Source organism: Erinaceus europaeus, chromosome 12, assembly GCF_950295315.1.
Source record: "Erinaceus europaeus chromosome 12, mEriEur2.1, whole genome shotgun sequence".
Taxonomy (NCBI): domain Eukaryota; kingdom Metazoa; phylum Chordata; class Mammalia; order Eulipotyphla; family Erinaceidae; genus Erinaceus; species Erinaceus europaeus.
The window spans coordinates 48,112,759-48,136,142 of record NC_080173.1 but is presented as its reverse complement, the minus strand read 5'-3'; the positions used below and the strand labels follow the sequence as shown (position 1 = coordinate 48,136,142).

General features: G+C 49.0%; 2 protein-coding genes across 4 annotated transcripts; both read right to left on the bottom strand.

Annotated features, from left to right (window-relative positions):
• Nucleotides 1–1,370: 1,370 nt before the first annotated feature.
• KRT36 (keratin 36) lies at nucleotides 1,371–11,914 on the bottom strand. 3 transcript variants are annotated; one of them, XM_060203509.1, is made up of 8 exons: nucleotides 11,494–11,818; nucleotides 8,049–8,164; nucleotides 4,172–4,254; nucleotides 3,772–3,928; nucleotides 2,890–3,051; nucleotides 2,624–2,749; nucleotides 2,216–2,436; nucleotides 1,371–1,814 (listed from the first exon to the last, which is right to left on the bottom strand). In XM_060203509.1, the coding sequence occupies exons 2-8, from the start codon at nucleotides 8,160–8,162 to the stop codon at nucleotides 1,619–1,621; spliced, it is 1,059 nt and encodes a 352-aa protein (XP_060059492.1). In that variant the 5' UTR covers nucleotides 8,163–8,164; nucleotides 11,494–11,818; the 3' UTR covers nucleotides 1,371–1,618. The 3 variants fall into 3 exon arrangements, with proteins under 3 accessions (XP_060059492.1, XP_060059493.1, XP_007535556.2); XM_060203510.1 differs by lacking the exons at nucleotides 8,049–8,164; nucleotides 11,494–11,818 and adding an exon at nucleotides 11,857–11,914; XM_007535494.2 differs by lacking the exons at nucleotides 8,049–8,164; nucleotides 11,494–11,818 and adding an exon at nucleotides 5,178–5,830.
• A 5,211-nt stretch (nucleotides 11,915–17,125) lies between these two features.
• LOC132541925 (keratin, type I cytoskeletal 13) lies at nucleotides 17,126–22,332 on the bottom strand. The gene is made up of 8 exons (XM_060203515.1): nucleotides 20,777–22,332; nucleotides 19,603–19,685; nucleotides 19,287–19,443; nucleotides 18,964–19,125; nucleotides 18,750–18,875; nucleotides 18,438–18,658; nucleotides 17,723–17,766; nucleotides 17,126–17,435 (listed from the first exon to the last, which is right to left on the bottom strand). The coding sequence occupies exons 1-8, from the start codon at nucleotides 21,269–21,271 to the stop codon at nucleotides 17,368–17,370; spliced, it is 1,356 nt and encodes a 451-aa protein (XP_060059498.1). The 5' UTR covers nucleotides 21,272–22,332; the 3' UTR covers nucleotides 17,126–17,367.
• Between the last annotated feature and the right edge of the window lie 1,052 nt (nucleotides 22,333–23,384).

Sequence of the window (23,384 nt, the reverse complement as noted above, 5' to 3'; positions counted from 1 at the left end):
TCCCCACCAGCAGGGAAAGAGCTTCATGAGTAGTGAAATAGGGCTACAGGTTTCTCTCTGTGTCTCTTTCCTTCTCTACCTCCCCCTGCCTCTGTCTCTATCTAATAAATAAAGGTAATAAAAAGTTGGTTTTTTTTAATTTTTAATAATTACTATATTTCTATTGCCTCAAGTTACAAAGTGGATGCTAGTCACCTGGCATTGTGTATGTCTTGTGGTCTTGACTTCTAGTATTTCCTAAGTCACAAAATTCCAGGACTTTTTGTTTGTGGGGGTTGTCTTTTTTCCTTTCTTTTTTTTTTTTCTTCCAGAGTTTTCACTGGAGCTTTGCGCCTACACAACTCCTGTGGCAAAAGAAGACAGAGGACTCCTTCCAGACTCCATTTTTCAGATGGTTAAAGAGAGAGGGGAAGACACACAGCATTGCTCACTGCTTGTGGTGTTTCCCCTTTGTGTGGTTGCCGGGGATGTGAACCTGGGACTTTGCTCATGCTAACAGTGCTCCTTTGAGTAAATCAACCCCAGAATTAGAGCTTTTACAGACACCTTCCCTTGAGAAATTAGCATAAAAAGGACCTTGAAATCTGTGCTACTGACCCCTCAGCTCTAGACCACAACAAATTCTGGCTGCCTCCTCCCCTGTTCCATTTCTGATACACATATACATGCACTCATTTCATTGTCCCTATCCTCTTCATTTCAGTCCTGTGTCCAGTAGTGAGGACACTGAATCTCCTGGCCCTTCTCCTTCCTCAAACACAGCACTCCCCTCACTGACTACCTAGGCTGGCTGCCTGGAGTTTGCCTCTCTCTGGCTGGTCCAAGAACCCTTCTCCCAAAACTGTCCTCAGTGTCAGGGCTAGAGATAGGCCAGTAGCACTGACAAGAGCTGAAGAAGTGAGAGAAGCTAACAGGGAGAGAGAAATAACAGGACTGGGGGGTGGTTCTGTGGGCAGAGAATAGGACTTAATTTGTGAAGCTCTGAGTTCAATTTCCAGCACCACGTTTGACAGGGCATATTTCTCTGTCTATCTATCTATCCCTATCTCTCTTCTCTCCTCTCTCCTATCTCTTCAGAAAAAGTAATTAATTAAGACTGATTTAGAAGCCTTTGCCTCTTGTGGGGCCTAAGTGGATGCCCACCAACAGGGCTATGCCATAGAGTATGGTCAGCACTGATCTGAATTAAGTCAGTGTCTGTCCTCATTGTCCAGGACCAGAGATGTCACCTCTATTCAGCATTTTGAGTCAACCTGTCATTTCTTACCCTGTAAAAGAAGAGAGAACTGAGACCAAAGACCACAACTTCACTGCATCCCCTGAACCAACACCCCACCAACTGACCGCATGAGAAAAGACAAAAGAGTTGAATTTGCTTTGCCAAGAGAACATGCTTTATTGGGGAAACTTTCAAGGACACCCAGTTTTGCATGGAATAAAAGCAGTCAAGTTCAGGAACATGGTCTAAGAAATATTTCAGTAGAAAAACCTGCTGAGTGGAGAGGGGTGAGAGGGGGCATGTGTCCCTTTAGGAAAAAGAGGGCCATGCCAAGCAAGAAGCCACAGAGATGTCCTCCCTCCTATAGCTCAGACCCTGGCCAAGTGGCCCTCATTCAGGTTACAGTGGGCGGGGCAGCACATGGTCCCTGGAAGAAATGACCTTCCCATCTCTAATCTCTTCGGTGATGGTGCGGATCTGGGTGCCGACCTGGGGGACTGGGGTACAGGGCACTGTCGTGGCACAGGGCACAGTGGAGACATGAGGGGCTCTGATAGCATGCTTGAATTCCATGGTGCATGGGTGGGCAGGCAGCCTGGAGGGGTAGAGAACACTGTCAGCATGTATGTAGCATTAAGCATTGAAATAATTTGTGCTGAACAAATTTAGAGAATCAAACAAGACAGGTGAATAAAGAAAATTAATGGCCCCAGAGAGTGAATCTGAAATTCCTAAAGATAGGAAGTTAGGACCATAGGATTGGAGGCTAGAAACTGCCAGCAGATGATGGTGGTTGGAGGATGTTATATAAGAAACAGCTTGTCTCCCTGTGAATGATCAGAGCCCAGGGCTGGAAGGACTTAAGAAAGAGTGAGAGGTTTTGGATCCCATCATCTGCCCAATAACCAGGGACTGGTGTCCTTGCTGAAAGTCTAGACAGACAAGTCTGAGTGAGCCCTACCCCAACTCAACCTTCCAGAACCCAAGGGCACTCACTTGCAATCCTCGCCCTCCAGCAGGCGGCGGTAAGTGGTGATCTCTGACTCCAGCCGGGCTTTGACATCCAGCAGCAGCTGGTACTCTTGGTTCTGCCGCTCCAGATCATAGCGGATCTCAGCTAGCTGGGCCTCCACATTGGTGATCAGGCACTGCATCTGGGACAGTTGCGAGCTGTAACGAGCCTCCGTCTCCCCCAGGGTGGATTCCAGAGAATTCCTCTGCAAGGGGAGAAAGGAAAAGATACCAATGTGAAGGGATCTCAGCTGGACACCCACAATCTTGATAGTCTGTGAATCACTGTGATCATGCCCTATAACAAATAGACTGCAAGTGAAGGCTGGTGGGTCCAGGGGCTGCCATAAGTCATGTGTTCATACAGTCAGTCACCTGAACAAGGCCACTCACCATACTCTGCTGAGCCTGTAGCTCTATCTCCAGGGCATTGACCGTGCGTCTCAGCTCAATGATCTCTGTCTGGCAGCACTGCAATTGCTCGGAGCTGGATACCACCTGCTGGTTCAGCTCCTCAGTCTGTAGTAATACATGCGGGTACCCAGAACACAGATGACATAATGTTACTGGAAAGGACACACACACACACACACACACACACACACACACACACACACGCATGCACGCACACATCTTTGGTTTTGGCTGCCTAGCCCCACCTGGGTATTGAACCAAGCCTCAACATCTCTCCGGTTATTCTCCACCAGGGCCTCATATTGGCATCTCATGTCATCCAGTATTTTATTGAGATCTACTGGGGGGGCGGCATCCACCTCCACATTCAGTCGGTCCCCAAGTTGGCAACGGAGATTGTTGACCTCCTGCAAAGTGAAGGTGACATGGCATCAGGCTGTGGGCAAACTTACCGGGTCGGGGGTTCCATTGACTGAGTACAAACCCTTCTCCTTCAGCTTCCTACTGTGTGGTATTATGCAAGATCCTTAACCTCTCCAAGCCTTGTGGATCTATACCAACTTCATTTCTGGATTTGGGACAATAAAATAAATGATACAAGCACTGGATCTCTTAGATAGAAGTGTGACTCTGAGCAAGGGACTTACCCTCTCTGCACTTCTGACAAATGGAGCTAATCTACTCCCTGGAGGGGGAAGGAGGTTCTTGTGAAGCAGATATGTAAAGAGAATAAAAAGCAAAGATCTGGGTATAGGCAGTAACACATGTTACAATATGCATGCACCTGGTTCAATCCCTGTAGGGGAAAAACCTGTAGGGAGGAAACTTCACTAGCAATAAAGCAGTGTAGAAGGTATGTCTCTCTCTCTCTCTCTCTCTCTCTCTCTCTTCTCTCTCTCTGCCTCCCTCTCCATCCCCCTTCCTTCTCAATGTCTCTGTCCTATCAAATAATAAATAAATAAGTGCTAAAAAAAAAAAAGCAGGGTTTTGTGTGGTTTCAAGTCACCAGCAACTGTTAACTGGAACTATGGTAGAGGTGTCTGTCACAGTCTTCACACGGGTCCAAGTGGCAGCAAGGGCTCCTGGCTGGATGAAAGACCTTGGAGACCAGGAAACACCCGCCTCACCTCCTCATGGTTCTTCTTGAGGCACAGCAGCTCCTCCTTCAGGGATTCCACCTGCATCTCCAGGTCAGCCTTGCACAGGGTCAGCTCATCCAGGATCCTGCGCAGGCCGTTGGTGTCGGCCTCCACCAGCTGCCGCATGGACAGCTCCGTCTCATACCTGCAGACACAGAGCACTGCTGTGGCTGCAGCAAGAAAGTCTCACCCCCACAGGGGCTCCAGCTATAGTGACTGGTTTGGGATGAGTGTCATAGTGGTCCTCTCCCTTGACCCAGAAATTCTACATGGGCTTTCCCACTTATACCTCCATGTGGCCCTGTCACACCCTCACCCTTCCCACAGGCAGGCAGCAGAGATAAGGAAGTTGTGCAGAGCCTTCCCTGAGCAAGCCCAGTTCACTCACTTGGTCCGGAAATCATCAGCAGCCAGCTTGGCATTGTCAATTTGCAGGACCAGCCTAGAGTTCTCAGCCTTGGTTAGCAGAATCTGAGGAGCAAGAGGTGTCCCATGAGCTGAGGAGGGTTCATCAATGTGGGGGTGAGTGGGAAGGCAGAGTCAGCTCAGTTTATAGGAGCTAGTTTATTTTTCATATTATTGCTGTAGTAGTTATTATTGTTGTTGTTATTTATGTCATTGTTGGATAGGACAGAGAGAAATGGAGAGAGGAGGGGAAGACAGAGAGGGGGAGAGAAAGACAGACACCTGCAGACCTGCTTCACCTCCTGTGAAGCACCCCCCCTGCAGGTGGGGAGCCGGAGGCTTGAACCGGTATCCTTACGCCAGTCCTTGTGCTTCCCACCACGTGTGCTTCATCTTCTGCACTACTGCCTGACCCCAGAGGCCAACTCTTTAATACCAACTGCACTATCAGCATTTCCAGCCCCAACTCTTGAGCACAGACACTGAGGACATATGGGTCCCAGGAAGGCCATCACAAAGATGTCAGGTGACATTCAGTGCTGGCATCTGTAGCCCTCAGAGTGGTGGCCACAGGTCACAGGAGAGAACTTAGATGTAATTTCTACCTACAGGTACCATAGTAGTATGATCTTGACCAAGTTTCTGGAAGTCTTAAGTTTTAATTTCAACATCTGTAGAAATAGTTTCAGTAACACTCTTCTCCAAGTTAAGCATAAATAAGCCAATAAATAGAAAAGCATCTGGTAGAATACCTATTTCTACTCAGGTACTCATTGCCGTTCCTATACAGAAATAGTTGGGGGGGGGGGATGACTGACAAGAGGTCAGAAACCAGCAAGAGACCAGCAGAGAGATGTGGGGAATCCAGTTCCTTGAGAAAAAGAGCAAAATAATTCTCCAAAAGCTACAGCCCCATCTGCAATCTCTTAGGATAAGATCACCTCCCAGGGGTGAGCTGGCTGGCCGGAGAGGAGCTAGGTCCCTGTTACCTTCTGCTGGAGCTCTTCAATGGTTTTGAAGTAGGACTGGTAGTCGGGGCAGATGTATGGGATCTGGGACTCATACCACTCCCGGATGCGGCTTTCCAGCTCAGCATTCTCTCGCTCCAGCTGGCGCACCTTCTCCAGGTAATTGGCCAGCCGGTCATTGAGGAATTGCATGGTCTCCTTCTCACTGCCATTGAAGGAGCCCTCGCAGAACCAGCCCCCACTGCCCATGAAACCAGAGCCATAGGGCCCAGTAGACAGATATGGGCCAGGCATGTAGCTCCCAAGGCCAGAAAGGCCCATCCGGCAAGAGGAGGCTGACCCCACAGCACCAGCAAGACTGGGGACCCTGCAGGAGCCCACAAAGCGGACAGAGGACATCCGAGAAATGCCACCTGCTGTGCTACAGAGGCCTTTGACAGAACCAGAGGTTAAAATTGGGGAGCAGATCTTGGTGGTCATGATGGTGGCAGAAGTTGTCAGTTTAGCAAGGAGCTGGGGTTCTGACCTCCCAGGTCTCTCCAGAGCATTTATATACACTCCCCATGGGGTGTTGGCAGATGTCTCTTGGGAAAGCCTATTCCGAAACCAGAAAGCTAATCTCATGATAATGTGATTTTTGCTAGTCATCCAGAATTCCTTGCCTAGTAAAATAAAACGTCTTGCATTTGTCACTTCCTAGCAGAAGATGAATTTTATTGCCTCTTCAAAGTCTTTGCACCAGATCCCATAAATAGTGGCACCACAAATGACATTTGATCCCTGTCCTCTCTACATGTCATTCCCTAGAAAGTCCAGTCCACCTGCTTATCATCCCCAGCCACTTTCTCCACCCCTCATAGCTGCTTAGTCCTTCCTGGGCCACTGGGAGGGGGTTGATAAGGGAGCAAAGAGAACTCAACTTCATGGGGTATCTGTTATGTGCCAGGCCCATGTTTATGTCAGTTGTACCACACACTTATCCTAGGAGATAACCCATTTTTTCTTCTTTTCATCACTGCAGAAACTGGTGCTCAGAATGGTTAAAAAAAAAATCTTGCTTTTCCCTAATGGGGTAGGGCACTGGGGAGGTGGGGCTCCAGCTGGGAGTGTGGATCGACCAGTCAACGCCCATGTTCAGCAGGGAAGCAATTACAGAAGCCAGACCTCTCACCTTCTGCATCCCACAATGACCTTGGCTTCATACTCCCAGAGGGACAAAGAATAGGAAAGCTATCAGGGGAGGGAATGGGATACGGAGTTCTGGTGGTGGGAATTATATGAAATTGTACCCCTCCTATCCCATGGCCTTGTCAATTTTATAAATAAATAAATAAATTCTTGCTGAAGGTAAACAGAGAGTGACTCCAAAACCAGGGGTCTCCAACTTCAAAACCTGACTCAATTGCTACTCCATACAACTAAGGTCAAGATCAGGCACCTAGAATTTAGACACAGGAGGCATGGCTTCAAATCCTAATTCTGCTGATAATCACCTCTGAGGCTGCCCTATCACTCTCTCTTCTGCAACCTTAGTATCCTGGTCAGCACTGCAGAGTCACCAGTCTGATTCACACAGACAAAAGGGCCAAACAATAACAGAAGCCCAGGCACTTGAAAAAGCTCAGGTGCTCTAGAAATGTTGGTTAGACTAAGTGGATAGTCTTGGCCAATGGTTCATGGCTGGGGCTACCAAAGGATCATGGTGTGAGCCCTCAAATGGAGTATCTGGGAGGGCTGTTTCCTCTGTGGGCCCCAGTTTTCTGAGGACCTCTAGGTTTCTTAACACTGATCAGGTGGACTTTCTCCTGGGCTGAGATTTGTGTCACCAGGAGCTGCCCAGGGAGGTGAGGGACTCTCTGAGCCAGGACTCTCTGCTCTGAAGAAGGTAGCCTACTCTGTACTTGTGGGTCTCTCTACACCCTGTGATGGTCCAGGCTTCTAGGGTGGAAGAGAACAGAGGGATTTCCCATGATGCCTCCTTTCTGCTTTTCTGCCAGAGATGACCATCAGTTTACAACATGGACAAAGGCAAGAGAGTGACCAAAAGACCATCTCTAGTGGCCAGCCCGTCACCTGCTCCAGTAGAATCAGGACCCCTGATATGACCAATGGACAGTGCTCTTTGAACAGGGGAAAAAATGAGGAGAACAAAGGCAACTCTACCAGAGAGTTAAGCAAGTCAAGATGGGAACTGGAGAACTAAGGGACCAAAGTTTGTTCCTTCCACCTGCCGTACAACATGGGTTTCCCAAGACTTGGACAACTGGCTTGCTCTTCTCCCACACAGATCAGGTTTGCAAAGCTGGAGTTTATGGAAGCATTTATGTGCTTCTGAAGTTGAAGTTTAGTAGCCTCTTAAAAAGCTTTATAAGCTTCTCTCTAAAATTACTCAGGAGGGTTGGCTGGGGTGTACATGCCCCACCCACTGTAGTGGACATCTCCACCCACTCAACCACTAGGTGCCAGGAGCTTGTACCCCTCTCCCCATCACAACAACAGAAAAATGTCTCTAGACATTGTCAGTGTCCCCAGAGCCTAGACTGGGGCTCTGACCAGATCTCCTATGAGCTCCCCCTTTCTTTGCTAGAATATAGTGCAGTGTGTCTGTCGCTGTTGGGTTCACTCAGACAAGTCCTTGCTACACCGGTGCCTCAGATTACTTTTCTTATGACACAGCATGTTGATCCTGGGAAATGGGCCCAGAGAGCAGCCCTGCTCTACTTGGGGATAGTAGCTGCTGCACCTCTTAAACTGATGTTCTTATCTTCTTTTTCTAACTTTTACTGTGCAATAAGCATCTGGAATTGATTTCTCCCAAGGCAATGAATAAGCATATGCCCTCTGCTCTGGCCATGCCCCCATCATACTCAACCTGGCCATAAGGAAGATCACCATGAACTGTGAGAGAAAGCACAATCTTCTTCTGGAGCAGGTGACGGGCTGGCCACTAGAGATGATCTTTTGGTCACTCTCTCGCCTTTGTCCATGTTGTAAACTGATGGTCATCTCTGACAGAAAAGCAGAAAGGAGGTATCATGGGAAATCCCTCTGTTCTCTTCCACCCTAGAAGCCTGGACCATCACAGGGTGTAGAGAGACCCACAGCACAGAGTAGGCTACCTTCCTCAGAGCAGAGAGTTCTGGCTCAGAGAGTCCCTCACCTCCCTGGGTAGCTCCTGGTGACACACATCCCAGGCCAGGAGAAAGTCCACCTGATCAGTGTTAAGAAACCTAGGGGTCCTCATTCATCAGGTTTTATTTCAGGGCAGGTTCCTGAAACCTGAAAGTCAGTCACCCAGTTGGATACATGTTACATTATTCTGAGGGACAGGTTCAAGCCCGCTGCTCAGCACAAGGGAGAACCTACAAAGAGGGAGCTTCACAGGTGATGGATTAGTGTGATGGTCCCTCCTTCTCTCTCTTCCTCTCCTTCTCTCTATAGTTCTCATTTTATATCTAAAAGGGTAAATTGGCCACCAGGAGTGGTGGATAGGAATAACCCTGGTGGTAAAAATAAATAAATAGATAAATGTGTTCCTGTCCTGAGACATTCCTTTCTAAGCTTGATCATAAATACACTAGGAGCCAGAAAGATAATTCACTAGGTAGATCACCTCACCATGAATGTGGCTCAGATTCAAACCCCAGCATCACACAAGATTGCCAAAACACCAGGGGAAGCTCTGGCACTGCGGTGTCTCTTCTTCTGTGTGTGTGTGTGTGTGTGTGTGTGTTTCTCTGAACGAAAAAGTCAGCCAGGGAATAGTGAAACCACTCATGCATGAGACCACTGGCTCCATAATAAATAACTAATTTTAAATAAAGAAGTAAACTGGGCTAAAGGTAGGGAACTGGAGTCTAGACTAAGATCTGCCCTAAACACTCTATTGACAAGCCCCCACCACCATTCCCTCTGGGCCTCAAAGCCCATCTACACAGGGAAGGGCTCACCACAGCAAGGTGAGCTCAGAGTGCTTCCATCTCAGACATTATGGGATTTACTGTCCAAACACTTGCAGTGGATTTGATTTTCAGTCACTTAGACATGTCTGTGACTTATCCATGGACCCCAGAGCCACTGTTTCTCCTGTCACTGAACCATAGAATGCAGAGGAACTATGGAGGTCTGAAGCCATGGCAGAGTTGAGTTTTCTTTTCTTTAACCACCCCATAACCTTAGAGTCTCCTTTTTCTCCTTACCTGCGCAAGAGAGAGAGAAGAGAGGAGAGGGAGGGCCTCTTCCTGGCCCTTCATCACAGGCAGAGGGAACAGCAGTCCAGCCCCCCCCCCCCAGGGTTATTCTCCAGAAGGGCCCTTTCCTAGGTAGTGTTCCCAAGAGCTCCATGACAGATCCAGGCTGAAATGACAACTCTGGGCAACAACTCAAGAAATCAAGCCTGAGTCTTCTGCCCAGCTCTGAGCAGTCCCCTCAACAGAGGAAGCACCAGGGATACCCTGCCACAGTGTGACCACGGGGGTAATGAGATGTCCCAGCAGAGTCTCTGGTTCCCTGCCTCTCCAGGCTGTGGTCAGAACATGCAGGACACCACTAGTACCACCTCAGTGCCCCAAATGCATGAGATGAAGCAGACAGTGGACATGGGGCAGTCAAGGCTCCCCTCAGCTGTGTCCAAGAGAAGTAAGACCACTCAACGGCTGTCTGTCTTAGAGTCTCCTGCCAGCCTAGATTTTATCTTCTAGCCCTCTCTGACACACATGCTCACACATCCTACAGAATTTCTCACCATTTCAGGCATTTAAGCAATGTTGACCTCATGCCTTAGCCTCCCCAGATCATTACCAGCACCAATCAGGAAAAAGGGGTGGGGGAGAACCACACTGATCTTTCCTACCCAGCAGCCTTCTTGTGACAAGAAATTTGTGCAAGCCACAACGTATCCAGGATTCCTGACCCTTTCCCAAAAAAGTATATTTACTCTATATTTTGCATCAAATAACCTCATCCAAGCTTCAGTCAAATCCACCACCAGTCTATGCTATATTCCACATAGACAAGCTGTAACATGCACACCAAGTGGGAGGAAACAAAATTTTGAATTAAGACATATCTAGTTATCAATCTAATCTGTCCATCAAATATAAGAAAAGTCTCCCTCAACCCATATTCATGGTAGAAAGCTTGAGACTGTGCACAGACCTGCTCATGACAGGATTGCCTGCTCTCACAAATCAAAATGCATGCAATATTGGGGATTTACTTGGACAAATAAAAATTTGCTATCTTGTCTGTAATCCCAGTGTAACTGGGTGTCTTATATTCTGTCTGCTAACCCTGGGTGAGGAAGCATCACTGGCTGATGGCCAAACAAGATCCAGCTGCTCTGTGCTTCCCTCTCTGCAGCTCCAAACAGCAGGGCTGGCAAAATAGCTCAATTGGCTATTGAGGGGCTCTGTCATGTGTACAGTCCAGACTGATGGTCAACCCCCCTGCTTTGAAGGAAGTGTTGATCTGTGATCTCTTTCTCTCTCTCTCTCTCTCTCTCTCTCTCTCTCTGCCTCTCTGTCTCTGTCAGGAAGAAAGGAAGACAGGAAGGAAAGAAGGAAGGAAGGCCTGAACAAGCTAATCTTTACTTTCTCTCCCCAGGCCACCTCAGCGACATTCTTTTTTTTTAAATTTCTTTATTGGGGGATTAATATTTTACAGTCAACAGTAAATACCATAGTTTGCACATGCATAACATTTCCCAGTTTTCCACAACCCCCACTAGGTCCTCTGCCATCATGTACCAGGACCTGAACCCTCCCTCCAACACCCACCTAACCCAGAATCCTTTATTTTGGTGCAATACACCATTCAGTGATATTCTTGGTGGTAGCTGCTTTCAACAGCATGACTCAACCTTCCAAGGCAAGATTTGACAAGTTCTTCTCTGCTCTCTGCTCCATCTCCTCAAGCCCATGCCTCTAACCTCCACTCAGCACTTCTGCTGTTACCAGGCTTTGGTGTGTGTATGGGGGAGAGGGGTCTCCTCAGAACAATAAGTGCACACCAACACCAAAAAAGAACTCTATGCACCCACTGATCACCCCTCCACATGAACCTGAGCTTCAGCTCTTCCCGTGGCCTGGGGCCTGTGAAGCTCCCAGCATCCTAGCCTGCTGCTCTGAGCATGGCCCTGAATCCCCACCAGGCCTCACCCTAACTCCAATTAAACCTTGAACAACCCACCTACCTTTGCTAGGCCCACTCCCTTCTGAATGCAAAGGCATTTTCTCTCCCTCAGAGGATGGCTCTAGAGATTTCCCTGGGGCTTCTTGACTCTGCCCCAAACTGTTCTTGTCCCAGTGCAGGCCCATGATCCCAAGTTCAGCCATACCTTTCAGGTTCTCCTGCAGCAAGCTCTTCCTTCTGACTCCAAGGTCCCCAGTTCTTCCCACACAGCTGCTCTGAGGGACAACTTCCCTCCCAGAGCCTCCTGCTTAATCCATAGAATCCCTAACCCCCAACCTCCCCACCCCTTACCCACCCCATCCCCAGCTTTTATGGTCAGGAGAATTCCAGAACCGCAGCTGCTATCCTGAAGTGCTAAGCAAACCTGTAGCTTGTGGATGTCACATAGCCAGCCCCACTAAGAGAAGGAAACTGGGATTTTGGTGTCCCCCGTCCCCTTGATTCAGACACCACTTAACTGAGCCACAGAGTAAATTGCCAAACATCCTATTTGGTCGGGTTCGGTCACCTGCATTTACAGGGGCTGGTGTGCAGTGGATCCCACTGTCTTCCTGCTCCCACGGCCTGTCTGCCTGCCAGACTGTGGGCTCCGGGCTGTAATTAACCACACTCAGTGCTGTAGACTCTCCTTTCAAACTGGCCTGAGAGTCTTGGATAAAAGAAGCCACAGAGTCATTATGGCTGTTCATAAAAATGAACCAGAAGAGTGAATACCACCTCTTGGCCAGCTCCCACAATTCCCCTCCCCAAAAGCTGCCTCTGTCAGCCTCAGCAGTACCAGCCATCCACCTGCCCCCTCCAGACTCTGCAGGAGCATGGAAAGGCTGATGTAAACCCAAGCTTTCACAGAACTCTCACCTTCAAGAGCTGTTTGAAGAGGTGAGACCCCCACACCCCATTCCTCTGCAGTCACCAAAAACCCCAGAAACTTCATCCCATTGGAGACACATCACAGTAGCCTCAACATGCATTTGTCCTGTACAGGAAGAGAAGAGCCAGTAGCTGACATGGGGAAGCTGGAGCCATGGGTCACAACTATTACCCAAAATGTCCCTGTGACATCAATCTTCCATCTGCCCTGGGGAGAGACAGTAAGATGCCCTTTTCCAGGAAGCTCGGGACCCTCATCCTATAATCTAGTTCTTCTGTGGACCTATCAAAATAGGGACAACAGACACACAAAGGGTCCTGGAGTTGCAATCCCACCCCCAATCATGCTCCATGGTGCCCATGTAGCCAGCAAAGCCGGAGGCCAAATGGGACTTGTGTTGGGGTTACACCTGTGTCCCACCAGGTGGCCAACGAGGCAGTGTTTCCTAGAGAGAGCCTGCCCCCTGCAGGACCCAGGCAGGACACACAAGGCCGTGAGGATGGCAGGACTGCTGTGGGCCCTCAGTGGAAAGGAGGCCAGGGAAGAGGGAGGAGCCTCTGCTGAGGGGAGGAGGTGGATGGGCAGTTACTCAGGCAGCAAGCACTCAACTTACTCAGTGTGCTGCTCACTCCTACCATGTACGGGCACTTCCCAGAAGACCTGCAACCCCTCTGGAATATCCTGTGGTTATCTTTATCCCCTAAGCAATAGGGCTTAGTTAGGAGTCTCATCTTAGCTCCAGGTTGTAGGGATGATCCCCAGACTCTGGCAGAGGGACAGCCACAGTGCAGGAGAGCAGATTGGAACATGCACCCTCTCCCTCACACCAGGCAGGTCACTAAGTGTGGCCCATCTTCACACGTGCGAGTGGGTCTCACAGTGCCAAGTGCCAACTCTTGGGGTGGTGGTAAAGACGGAGTAAAAGAATAAGGAGAGCTCAGTACAAAGCACCAGGCAAGTGCTTTTTCCTCTTCTGACTTCCCTCCCTCCACAGGAGCAGCTCTTGCATTGATGTGTTCATTCTCAAACACCAACCAACACAGATCAGATTAAGACAATCAACTTAGTCAGATATGGACCAGCACTGCTTCCCCACAGCTGTAACCTGGTGGGGGGCGGGGGGAACATAGACATATGCCCATCCAACAGGGGTAATGTCCACTCAACAAGACTGATAAGACTGCTCTCCCTCAAGGGGTCACCCTGTGCAGATAGATGATGGGGAGTATGGAGCTGAGTCCTGGATTGGAAGGGTAGAGAACCCTCTTTCTCTTTCTCCTTCTCCTCAGACAGGAATGCTGGAGCTACTTCTCCTCTCTGTCTCAGAGAGGTTCCCAGTGAGTTGATTTTAACATTTTATTTACTTATTGGATAGCAACAGAAATTGAGAGGGAAGGTGGAGAGAGAGAGAGGACAAGAGAGAGAGAGGTGGAAAAAGAGAAAGATGGAGAGAAGTGGGAAGAGAGACAGAAAGGACTTCAAAACTAGTGAAGCTTCCCCCACTACAGGTAGAGATCTTGAATCCATGGGCACTCGACCAGGTGTGCCACTGCCCAGCCCCTCCCCCATTGAGTTTAAACAGAAACACTTGCCAGCCCAGGAGGTGACACAGTGAATAGAGCACTGGTCTCTCAAGCATGAGGTCCCATGTTTAATCCCTGACAGATCATGTGCCAGAGTGATTCCCTGGTGTTCTCTATCTATTTATATATCTCATAAATAAGTAAATAAATTTTAAAGCCAAACTTTTCATTGAGTTCCCTCACATGTGTCCCTAGGAGTCCTGCTTGGGCCACAGAGGTCCTTGGAGGTACCCCAGCTTCTCAGGGTCTTCCCTCAGGGTAGGGTGAAAAGACCCCAGACCAGAGTCCCCAGCAGGTCCAGCATTTTTTATTCCTTCATATGGAGGAGTAGCCTTCTGTACCACCATGTTCCACAATACTAACTTTGAAAAGGAGAGACTTTCCCTCAACAGCCTCCATCCACGTCCCAGAGAAAGGGCAGGCTCTAGTCCCAGGGAACCTGGGATATGGACCTCAGGTGACTGAACCAACCTGGATGACTCAGCTTTGAGGACCTGCTTTCACCCAGTTTGTATCACTGGTCTGGGGCAGGACTCTTTTCCTATGCCCTCAGTATAGTGTTCTTTCATGTCTCATAGTTTGTGATTATCCCTCTCTTATTCCCCCAGTCAACACATTCACTGAGCATAGATAATCTTCCAGAGATGAGAGCAATCCTAAGCTTTTCTTTGCCCTGAAGGAACTACCTGGTTAGAAAAAGTGCAACAAAGCCCTCATTTATTGAGCAATTACTATGTGCCAGGAATTGTTCTAAGCACTTAATTTTAACAACCTCTGAAAGAGAGGACATGCTTAGCAGGTGAGGAAAGTGAACCCTCAAGCTTAAATCCCTTGGCCAGAGTGATAAATGGTGTGAGTTGCTGAACTAGATACACACCAGGACAGTGTGGCACCAGAGTTTGTGCCTTTCACCACAACCCCCAACACTCACCGTGATATTCACAGGCCCCGGGGAACAGCTCAGACACTGGGCAGGGGGGATGGAGGGAGCCAGAGAAGATGAAAAGGTGAAGTACAGAAATTGAGCCCTGAGCTGAGCTCTGAGTGTACAATCATTTATTGTTGGAGATGTCTTCTCCCGTCTCCCAGCAGTCCATAAACTTGAAGATAGAGATTGTCTTGGGCTTCGGTCTTTTTCTCTGGGACCCCACAGTGCCTGGTACACAGTGGACACTCAATAAATAGCTGTTGATAGAATATATTCATGAAAAAAATAATCAAAGGTTTGGAAGAGACCATAGCCTGTTTCCTGATGCTGCAGCTCTTAGCACAGCTCAGGGCCAATGGGTCCTGCCTCATCCTTGGTGGAGGTGGAAGTTTAAGGAAGTGGAGGACACCCATCTTTTTCTGGCTAGGAGCTGAGTGGATCATATCTGAGTGACCTCTGTGCCACCCCTTGTGGACCCTACAAGCTGGCATAGGGTAGAAGAGAAGGGAGGCCACTAATAAGGAGGATAAAGTAATGGAGGGATGGAAGTAAAGCAAAGAAAGGAGGGGAGATGACGTGGAGGCAAGGGGCAAGTGTGGCAGAGCTCTCCTGGCCTTACCCTAAGTCCCCACAGCAGCAGTCAGATGGCACCTGAGACTTGCCCAGTTCATTTATTCACCTCTTATTTTATATAAGCATTGGCTGAGTCCCAGCAGTAGGTTCACCCCAAGGGAGGAAGAGAGCAGGGCTCCCCCCTTGGAGCACACAGTCAATGCTCAGGTGAGAGGGTGCCCCACAGTCTGGGTGCCACAGAGGAGGCCATGGTCACCTCAGTATGGATGTTGAATAAAAATTAGTAGATGTCACGAGCACCACAACACTGGGAAAACAGTGTTGTCATGCCTCTCCCTTTCTTTCTCTCCCCCTTTCTCTTTCTCATTCTGGAGGAGGGGAAAAGAGTGAAGAGGTCAGCTTAGGAGCAGTGGAATCACATATCTGAGGCCTCTATACCACACACACACACACACACACACACTTGACTTCAATGAAACGAAGTAGAAGATGCAGAGAAAAGGGGGGAAGGCAGATCTGACTGGGGTCACTAATTCAGCACTGGCCTGGGGATTCCGGCCACACATGGGCCACTAAGAACATTGTGGAGCTGTAGGATATCAAGTGGACCTGAGAGGCTGGTAGAGAAGAAGGGGCTGGACACCCCCAGGGAGGCCAGGGCTGTGAGTCGGGCCTTTAGTAGCCGAGGGGAGATGGCTATCTTATGGTGTCTTTAAGGGAAGAAGACTGTCTTTATCAGTTGCCCCTGCTGGAATGTGGGGCATGGGTGCAGGGAGGTTCAAGGTGGAGGCAGGGAAGCCACCCAGGAGGCTGTAGTAAGGTGCCCAGCAGGTTGGGAGCTAGGAAGTGGTGAGGATGTTACAGCCAAAAATGACATCCATGGATGGATGTGTGAGGGGGTGAGAGAGAGAGGAGGCCAAGGAAAGTCCCAGCTCCTGGCATGTTGTTTCCCACTCCTCTGAGATGGGGCTCCAGGAAGGCTGGGCCTAGGGAGAAGAGCCTGCTCCTTCAGATAAACTTATCCAGGGAGGCCATGGCCAGCACAGCTGCGCAGGTGAGTCTGGAGTGGGAGGACAGGGGCCTTGCTGGAGAGTCAAGATTGGGAGCTAGTAGGACACAGTGGCCACTATAGCCCTGGAGACATCCTGGCAGTCCAAGAAGAGGATGAAAAGGAAAAGAGAAAGAGCATCTACCCAAAATTCCAGGGGTGAACTCAGCCAGAGGAGGCTGCAGCTCTGAGTGGGTTGCCCTAAGAGGTGGGGTGCAGGACCCAGAGGAGGGGTGTAGACAATGGAGCAAAGAGAGAATGGGAGGACACATGGATTTTCTGAGTAGTTTGAGATGTAGGACTTTGGGGTGAGCGGTGGGAACTGTGGGTCTGGATCCCCAACCTCTAGAAAGCCAGTCCTCTCTGTGGCAAACAGGAGCCAGAGGGATGATTGATTACCTTGGGCCTTATTCTCCCAAAATTACCTCTGCCCCTTCCATTTTCCCCAAATTTTCTCATCACTTGACTGTTAACACTCCACTGCCAAGTTGTTATTGGGGCTTCTATGAGCTGGTAGCCTAGTTCATGTGTAGCCATGTGCCCATTTGCTGGCTACCATCATCAGTGAGCCGCCTACATCCCACTTGGCCATTAGTCCACCTGTGCCTTATTGTATGAGCCTTACATTCTTCCCAACAGGGAGCTTCTGGGGCTGAAGTTGGGGTGAGGATAATAAGACACTTAGTACCTCACTACAACATTCAACTCACAGTATCACCACACACACACACACTCATGTACCAGGGCCTTGGCAGGCACTGCCCACAAAAATCAAGCCAGAATCAAAAATACATTTGCAAATAGGCTGGAAACTTTATTGATTCATCCTTTTTTGTTTGTTTGTTTTAGGAGAGAAGCAAAGAAATCTGAGAAAGTGGGTAAGAGGGAGAGCCTTGCAGAGAGCTCTGAGCACCCAAGGTTCAGAGAGTAGGCGAGGGTCCTGGGGTCAGAGTGACTGAGCCCCCGTCTCTATTTCTTCTAGGTGCTGAAGTCAGAGGAAGGGGCGAGGGGCAGGTTTAATTCCTGCGGTTGGTTTCAGAAGGACGGCGAGTGGTGGAGGCATTAACGGTGCTGCTGGAGCTCCCTAGGAAATGAAAGAGGCAAGAGATGTTCATACCAGAGAGGCGCCTCCTTGGAAGGACCCAACCACCCTAAGTGGTTCCCTTAGTTAATGGTGACCCTATGTTATTGGATTCTCACCAGGACAGCCCCATGGCTTTCTAGGGGCAGAGCCACCTATTTTGAAAAGAAAGCAAAGGAGCCAATGATAGCTTACAACCCAGCCCCTTCCCTCCTGACTCTGAGTCTGCACAACCAGCCTAGCCCCCTCCAAACCCCACCTCCACCTGCCACACCCCACCCCATTCTCACCTGCTGAGATACCTCCAGTGGTTGCAGAGGTGAAACCAGTCATCCTGGGGAGAGGAGAGAAGCAGCCATGAGTGAAAAGTAGCCAGGGGCAAGTGCTCACCTGTGCTTACACAGAGTGACTCAGATCTTCATTTGGGTTCCAGAGTGGGGTTTATTTTACTTAAATGTACCCTCCCTCCCCAGATCCAAGGGCTCATACTGCTCCCTCATCAGGAGTCTGCCAGGTTTGTCTGTCTACCTGCCTCTTTTATCTGTGAGGCCTCTGGAAGAAATGTCAGGCAGTCCAAGATTCAGAACTTTTGCCAGAAGCTTTGTCCTCCTCCCTCTGGCTCACCCCCTCTCCGCCCCTCCCCTGAGCCCACAGGGATGGCCTACCCTCTGCAAGTCTCTAAGGTGCAACTCAGTCACCATTTTCATAGCTTAACTTAGCAAACCTGAATCCAGGCTAACATTTCCATTCTGAGACACCCTCTGCATAGACCCTGTCCCTGCAGGTCTAAGCCAGAGACTGAATGAGAACACTTAAAGGTCATCTCAGTAGTCTGCCTAGGAAGTGGCCCCAGGATCAGATTCAAGAGAACAGAAGCGGTTCAGAGCCTGGGTCTTCTTCCAGGATGTTTAAGCTTAAGCAAGCTCCCTCTTGTCCTGATTCCAGGGAGCTTGATCTCAAAGGTTCTTCCTGCTCTGGTTCCATCATCACTCAGGGAGGACCTACTTGGCGTCCTGGCCCTCCAGCAGGCTGCGATAGGTGGCGATCTCCTGCTCCAGCCGCGTCTTGATGTCCAGCAGCATCTTGTACTCCTGGTTCTGGCACTCCATCTCACTGCGGAGCTCGCTTAGCTGGGCCTCGATGCTGCTGATGAGCCCCTGGATCTGCTGCAGCTGCATGGCGTAGCGGCACTCCGTCTCCGCCACTGTGCCCTCCAGGCCAGCTTTCTGTTGGGGAGGTGACAGAGAAGTCAGGGAGAAGCCAGAGCAGGGCGAGGCTTTCAGGCAGCTGCTGCCAGGCAGGGTGTCCCAGGTATACCATGCTGAGCTGGGACTGCAGCTCGATCTCCAGGCCCTGCAGCGTGCGTCTGAGCTCTGTGATCTCTGTCTTGCTAGTCTGGATCATTTCAGTGCTGGAAGTCACCTCCTTGTTCAGTTCTGCGCTCTGCAATTCAAGTGGGGAGAAGGTGATGGAGGAGACCAGCTAGCAGGCCCAGGCAGCCCCTGGCTATGTGGAGTAAGAGATCAGGTACCCTCTGGTTGAACCATTCCTCAGCATCGCGCCGGTTCTTCTCTGCCATAGCCTCATACTGCTCCCTCATCTCAGCCAGCACACGGGTCAGGTCGATGCCTGGGGTAGCGTCCATCTCCACGTTGACCTGGCCTACCACCTGGTTGCTGAACTCCTTCATCTCCTGTGGGGACAGAAAAGAATATTGTCTAGCAGCTGCTCATCCTTCTTTGGCTCTGCATGCTGCCAGAAAGTTCTGGAAAACACTTCCAGATTCCACAGTACAAATCTCCTCTTTCTCCCTGGAGGTGATTCAGGCATGGCAGGCCTGTGCCCCCATCTCACCTCCTCATGGTTCTTCTTCATGTAGGCCAGCTCCTCGTTCAAGCTCTCAATCTGCATCTCCAGGTCTGTTTTGGACAGAGTCAGCTCATCCAGCACCCTACGCAGGCCGTTGATGTCGGCCTCCACACTCTGGCGCAGGGTCAGTTCATTCTCATACCTACAAGGTATATTTTTAATTGGGAATGCAACACAAGCATGATATTAGACACTTCCCGTCCCCTAAACCTTCATTCTGAGATATTCCAGTTGCACCATTCAAATGAGTATTTGTCTGTAAGAGATTGCACAGAAAAAGAAAGGAGGGAAATAATCTCACTTGAGCCTGAAGTCATCTGCAGCCAGTCTGGCATTGTCAATCTCCAGGATGACCCGGTTGTTATCAATGGTGGCCGCCAGGATCTGCAAAAAACAAATGGTAACCAATATCTCAGTATTCCAAGTTCCTAGGGAGAACTGAGAAGATCCAGACAAGAGACTATCTCTTTGCTGTCCTAGTGTGCTGGGATAAGTCACTTGTCTTCTGGATCTCAGTTCCTCTTCTGTAAAGGAAGGGATGAGACAAATCCCTTCAGTTTGTCCTATTACTCTAGACTTTGATCACTGATCATGATGAGGGCAATCAGGCTATACATTTGCAGGAATGATCTCGCAAGGAACACTTTTCAGAGCAATAGCCTGACTAGGAACATCTTTGGTTAAACACATCTGACAGCCTCAGCCTAACAAGCAGTCCAGGCCACTGTCATAAGGGGCTTCTCCTTAACATCTGAGGGATCTAGCTGACTCCGCATAGTTCAGAACTTCACTGGAGCCGTTCTCCCAGCTAAGCAGTGGGAAAAGCCAACAAATATTCCATCCACTTGAATTCTTCTATCTAAACTTTTATATTTCAAAGCACCTAAAATCTACCCCACGTAGTTGAGGATAAGCCCAGGCAGGCACATTTCTGCTTCAACAAGCTGGTGTGACACCATGATGGTTGGAGCCTGATGGAGGGAATTGTGGTTTAGCACTGCCTAAGCCTCTGCCGCCCCCACCGCCACCACACACATACCTGGTTGTAGCTAATGAGAACAGAAATTGAAACAGGCTCCCCGCAAAATAAATTGTCTCAGGTCACTAAATAAACCTGTAAGCTCCATGTTCTGTTGATTTTAGTCATTCCCAGTGACTTTTAAAAACTGTCATGGTTTCCAAATAACCCAACAGGTTAGGATTACAGAGATCAAGTCACAAATAACAGAACTATTTGGAAGGCAGTGACTATAAAAGTGTTGACATGTGTGACAACAAGGATAAAACATATAAGGATCCAGGTGTGAGAAAGCCCATCAAGAGTAGAGATGTTTGGTGATGGTCAGGATAGTACATTCCCCCTGCAGTGAGCATTGCCTCCAAACTGCATCTCCTGAGCTGCTAGGACACTGGACTTCCTGGTCTTCAAGTCTCTGCCAAGCAAGGAGGAACCTCTTTGACACCCAAGGTCTCACCTTGTCCCTCAACTCTTCAATGGTCTTGTAGTAGTGGCTGTAGTCACGCTCAGGACTGGAGGGGCTCTGCTTCAGGTGCCAGTCACGGATCTTCACCTCCAGGTCGGCGTTGGCCTCCTCCAGGGCACGCACCTTGTCCAGGTAGGAGGCCAGGCGGTCGTTGAGGTTCTGCATGGTGATCTTCTCATTGCCAGAGAGGAGGCCACCATCGCCACCACCAAAGTCACCAAAGCCACTGCCAAAGCCCCCACCAAAGCTGCCTCCGAAGCCACCTCCGAAACCACCTCCAAAGCCACTTCCACAGCCACCCCCAAAAGCACTACCAGCACCACCACCAAAGCCACAGCTCATGCCTCCCCCGTAGCCCCCAGATGATCCTCCAGAGACAAACCGGGTTGAGCAGGTAGAGACACCTCGGCCTCCTCCCAGCTGGCAAGAGCCACCCCCAAAACCACCTCCATAGCTGGCAGAGGAGCTCTGCATGCGGCAGCTCATGGTGACAGTGAGCAAATGGAGAGCAAACAGGTGAGGACAGGAGATTGGCTTGGCCTGGGCTGAGGATGGTGGCTCTTCCCTAGATCAGAGGCCTTTTATACACCTCCAGAGGGGTTGGACAATAGCCCCATCTTCCCTCCTCCCTTCCCCACCCTCTGACTGCTGCCAATTGTCTTTCTGTTTCCCACCAGCCCAGCTACTACTATGTATGGGGTGGGTTGTGCCTTGGGGGGGTGGTGGCTTTTTCTCTTAATCCAAACAAACGGGGATGAATCAGAGGATCTGTATTCTTCTTAGGACTACCCTTTTGACACCTGGATTCTATCTCGCCTCTCCACATAGGGAACTCACTCCCCAGGTTCTGAGCCCCACCCGATATTAGAACACTGAGCCTCTATTAAGGGAGGGGTGGCTGCAAAGTGTCCCAGTGCTTTGCAGGGTCACCACAGCCCTCAGTCTCCCTTCTTTCCATTTCTAAAATGCTTACTGGAAGGGCCTGCCTCTTTCTCATCATTTCTCTACTCCAGTGGTCTTAGAGGACAGACTACCTTGAAAGTATTGAGGCTGGGGACCAGGGATGGGGAAGCTCAGAGACCAACAGATAAAGTCACAATGATAGTGGCCTCAAGAGACATATAAAACAGCTGGGGAAACTTCAGCACAGAAAAGGGAAGTGACCCTCCATATTGTAACAGTTCACACTCTCAACCACTACCCCCACCACCACACCCTCACTGTCTCAGGTCTTTACCTCAGGCAATGAGGTGGTCCCATGGCCAACCCCCTGTGAACACAAAAAGTCTGGGCCTTAAGCACAGAGTCAGTACTGAAGTCCAAGCATGCCTCTCAATGACATTAGGGTTCACTTCTCGAAGTATTTTTCATATAGTAAAATGTGCATATCATACGTGTCACACTAATGACATTTTTATTTGTCGAGTAGAGGTACTAATAAAATTAATGCCCCTGTTGGTGTATTACACCAAAGTAAAAGACTCTGGGGTGAGGGGAAGGGTTCAGGTCCTGGAATATGATGACAGAGGACCTAGAGGGGGGTCAGGGGTTTAAATTGTTATGTGGAAATCTGGAAAATGTTACACACGCACAAACTACTGTATTTTACTGTTGACTATAAACTATTAGTCCCCCAATAAAGAAAAAAATTTGATTCCCTTGTTGGTTTCCAGGGTTTTGTTTTATTTTGTTTATCTGTTTATTTGATCGGTTGGTTCCAAAGAGAGGTCTTGAACACAGTATATAATCTATGAATATAATCTTGTTTGGAATTTTTTTTTATATTTTAAGTTGAAGACCTGGGAGATAGCTTCATGGTTATACAAACAACTCTTGTGCATGAGGATTTAAGATCCCAAGTTTGATCCCCAGTGCCACTACAAGCCATAACTGAGCAGTGCTCTGATAATAATAATTTTAAAAAATCTAAGTTGAATAATGTAGATCTCCTAGAAAGCATTATGTGATCTCTGAATAGAAACATGTTTGGAATTTTTTAAATATTCCAAATTGACTCAGATGGATCTTCATGATTGCAAAAGCTCTGAAAAGGTCTGGGATACACTCAAATGCTACCAAGTCCAAAGTAAATATTTATACTTTTGGTATCTCCATAGTAAACCCAATGTGAGAATATACAGAAATAAATTTTGAAGCTTAGAAAACAATAAGTGACCAGCTTAATGCATTTTCTAACAATATGTGAAGTTCTGAGCATGTTTTTGCTTGTAGGGCTGCCACTCAGAAGACTTGAAAAGTACTCAAAGGAGCTCCTCAATCCTTTTCCCACCCAGTCAATTACCCATACTCTTAGCATAACCATCATTCCAATGCCTGTCACCACAGATCACTTCAGGGGTTCTAAGCCTGGGGCTATTCTGTTCCCTGGAAGACATTTGATAATGTCTGGAAATATGTGGGGTGTCCCAACAGGAGGGCTGCTACTGGTTACCTAGTGGCCAGAGACCAGGGACAAGCATCATATTATACACAGAACAGAATCCACAGCAAAGAATAACACCACCCCAAATGTTGATAGAATTGAAGTGAAGAAACCCAATTCAGCCTGGTTCACGTTTATTGGGGAGGGAATAAATCA

Excerpts from the sequence above, each read along its gene's own strand:
- LOC132541925 (XM_060203515.1), bottom strand. The coding sequence starts at position 21,271 with ATGAGCTGCCGCATGCAGAGCTCCTCTGCCAGCTATGGAGGTGGTTTT. Across the intron at positions 19,686-20,776 it reads TTGAAGAGTTGAGGGACAAG|ATCCTGGCGGCCACCATTGA; the intron begins GTGAGACCTTGG and ends TGTTTTTTGCAG. Across the intron at positions 17,767-18,437 it reads CTGGAGGGCCAGGACGCCAA|GATGACTGGTTTCACCTCTG; the intron begins GTAGGTCCTCCC and ends TCCTCTCCCCAG.
- KRT36 (XM_007535494.2), bottom strand. The coding sequence starts at position 5,804 with ATGACTAGCAAAAATCACATTATCATGAGATTAGCTTTCTGGTTTCGG. Across the intron at positions 4,255-5,177 it reads TTGAAGAGCTCCAGCAGAAG|ATTCTGCTAACCAAGGCTGA; the intron begins GTAACAGGGACC and ends CTTGCTCCTCAG. Across the intron at positions 2,437-2,623 it reads TACAGGCTCAGCAGAGTATG|AGGAATTCTCTGGAATCCAC; the intron begins GTGAGTGGCCTT and ends CTCCCCTTGCAG.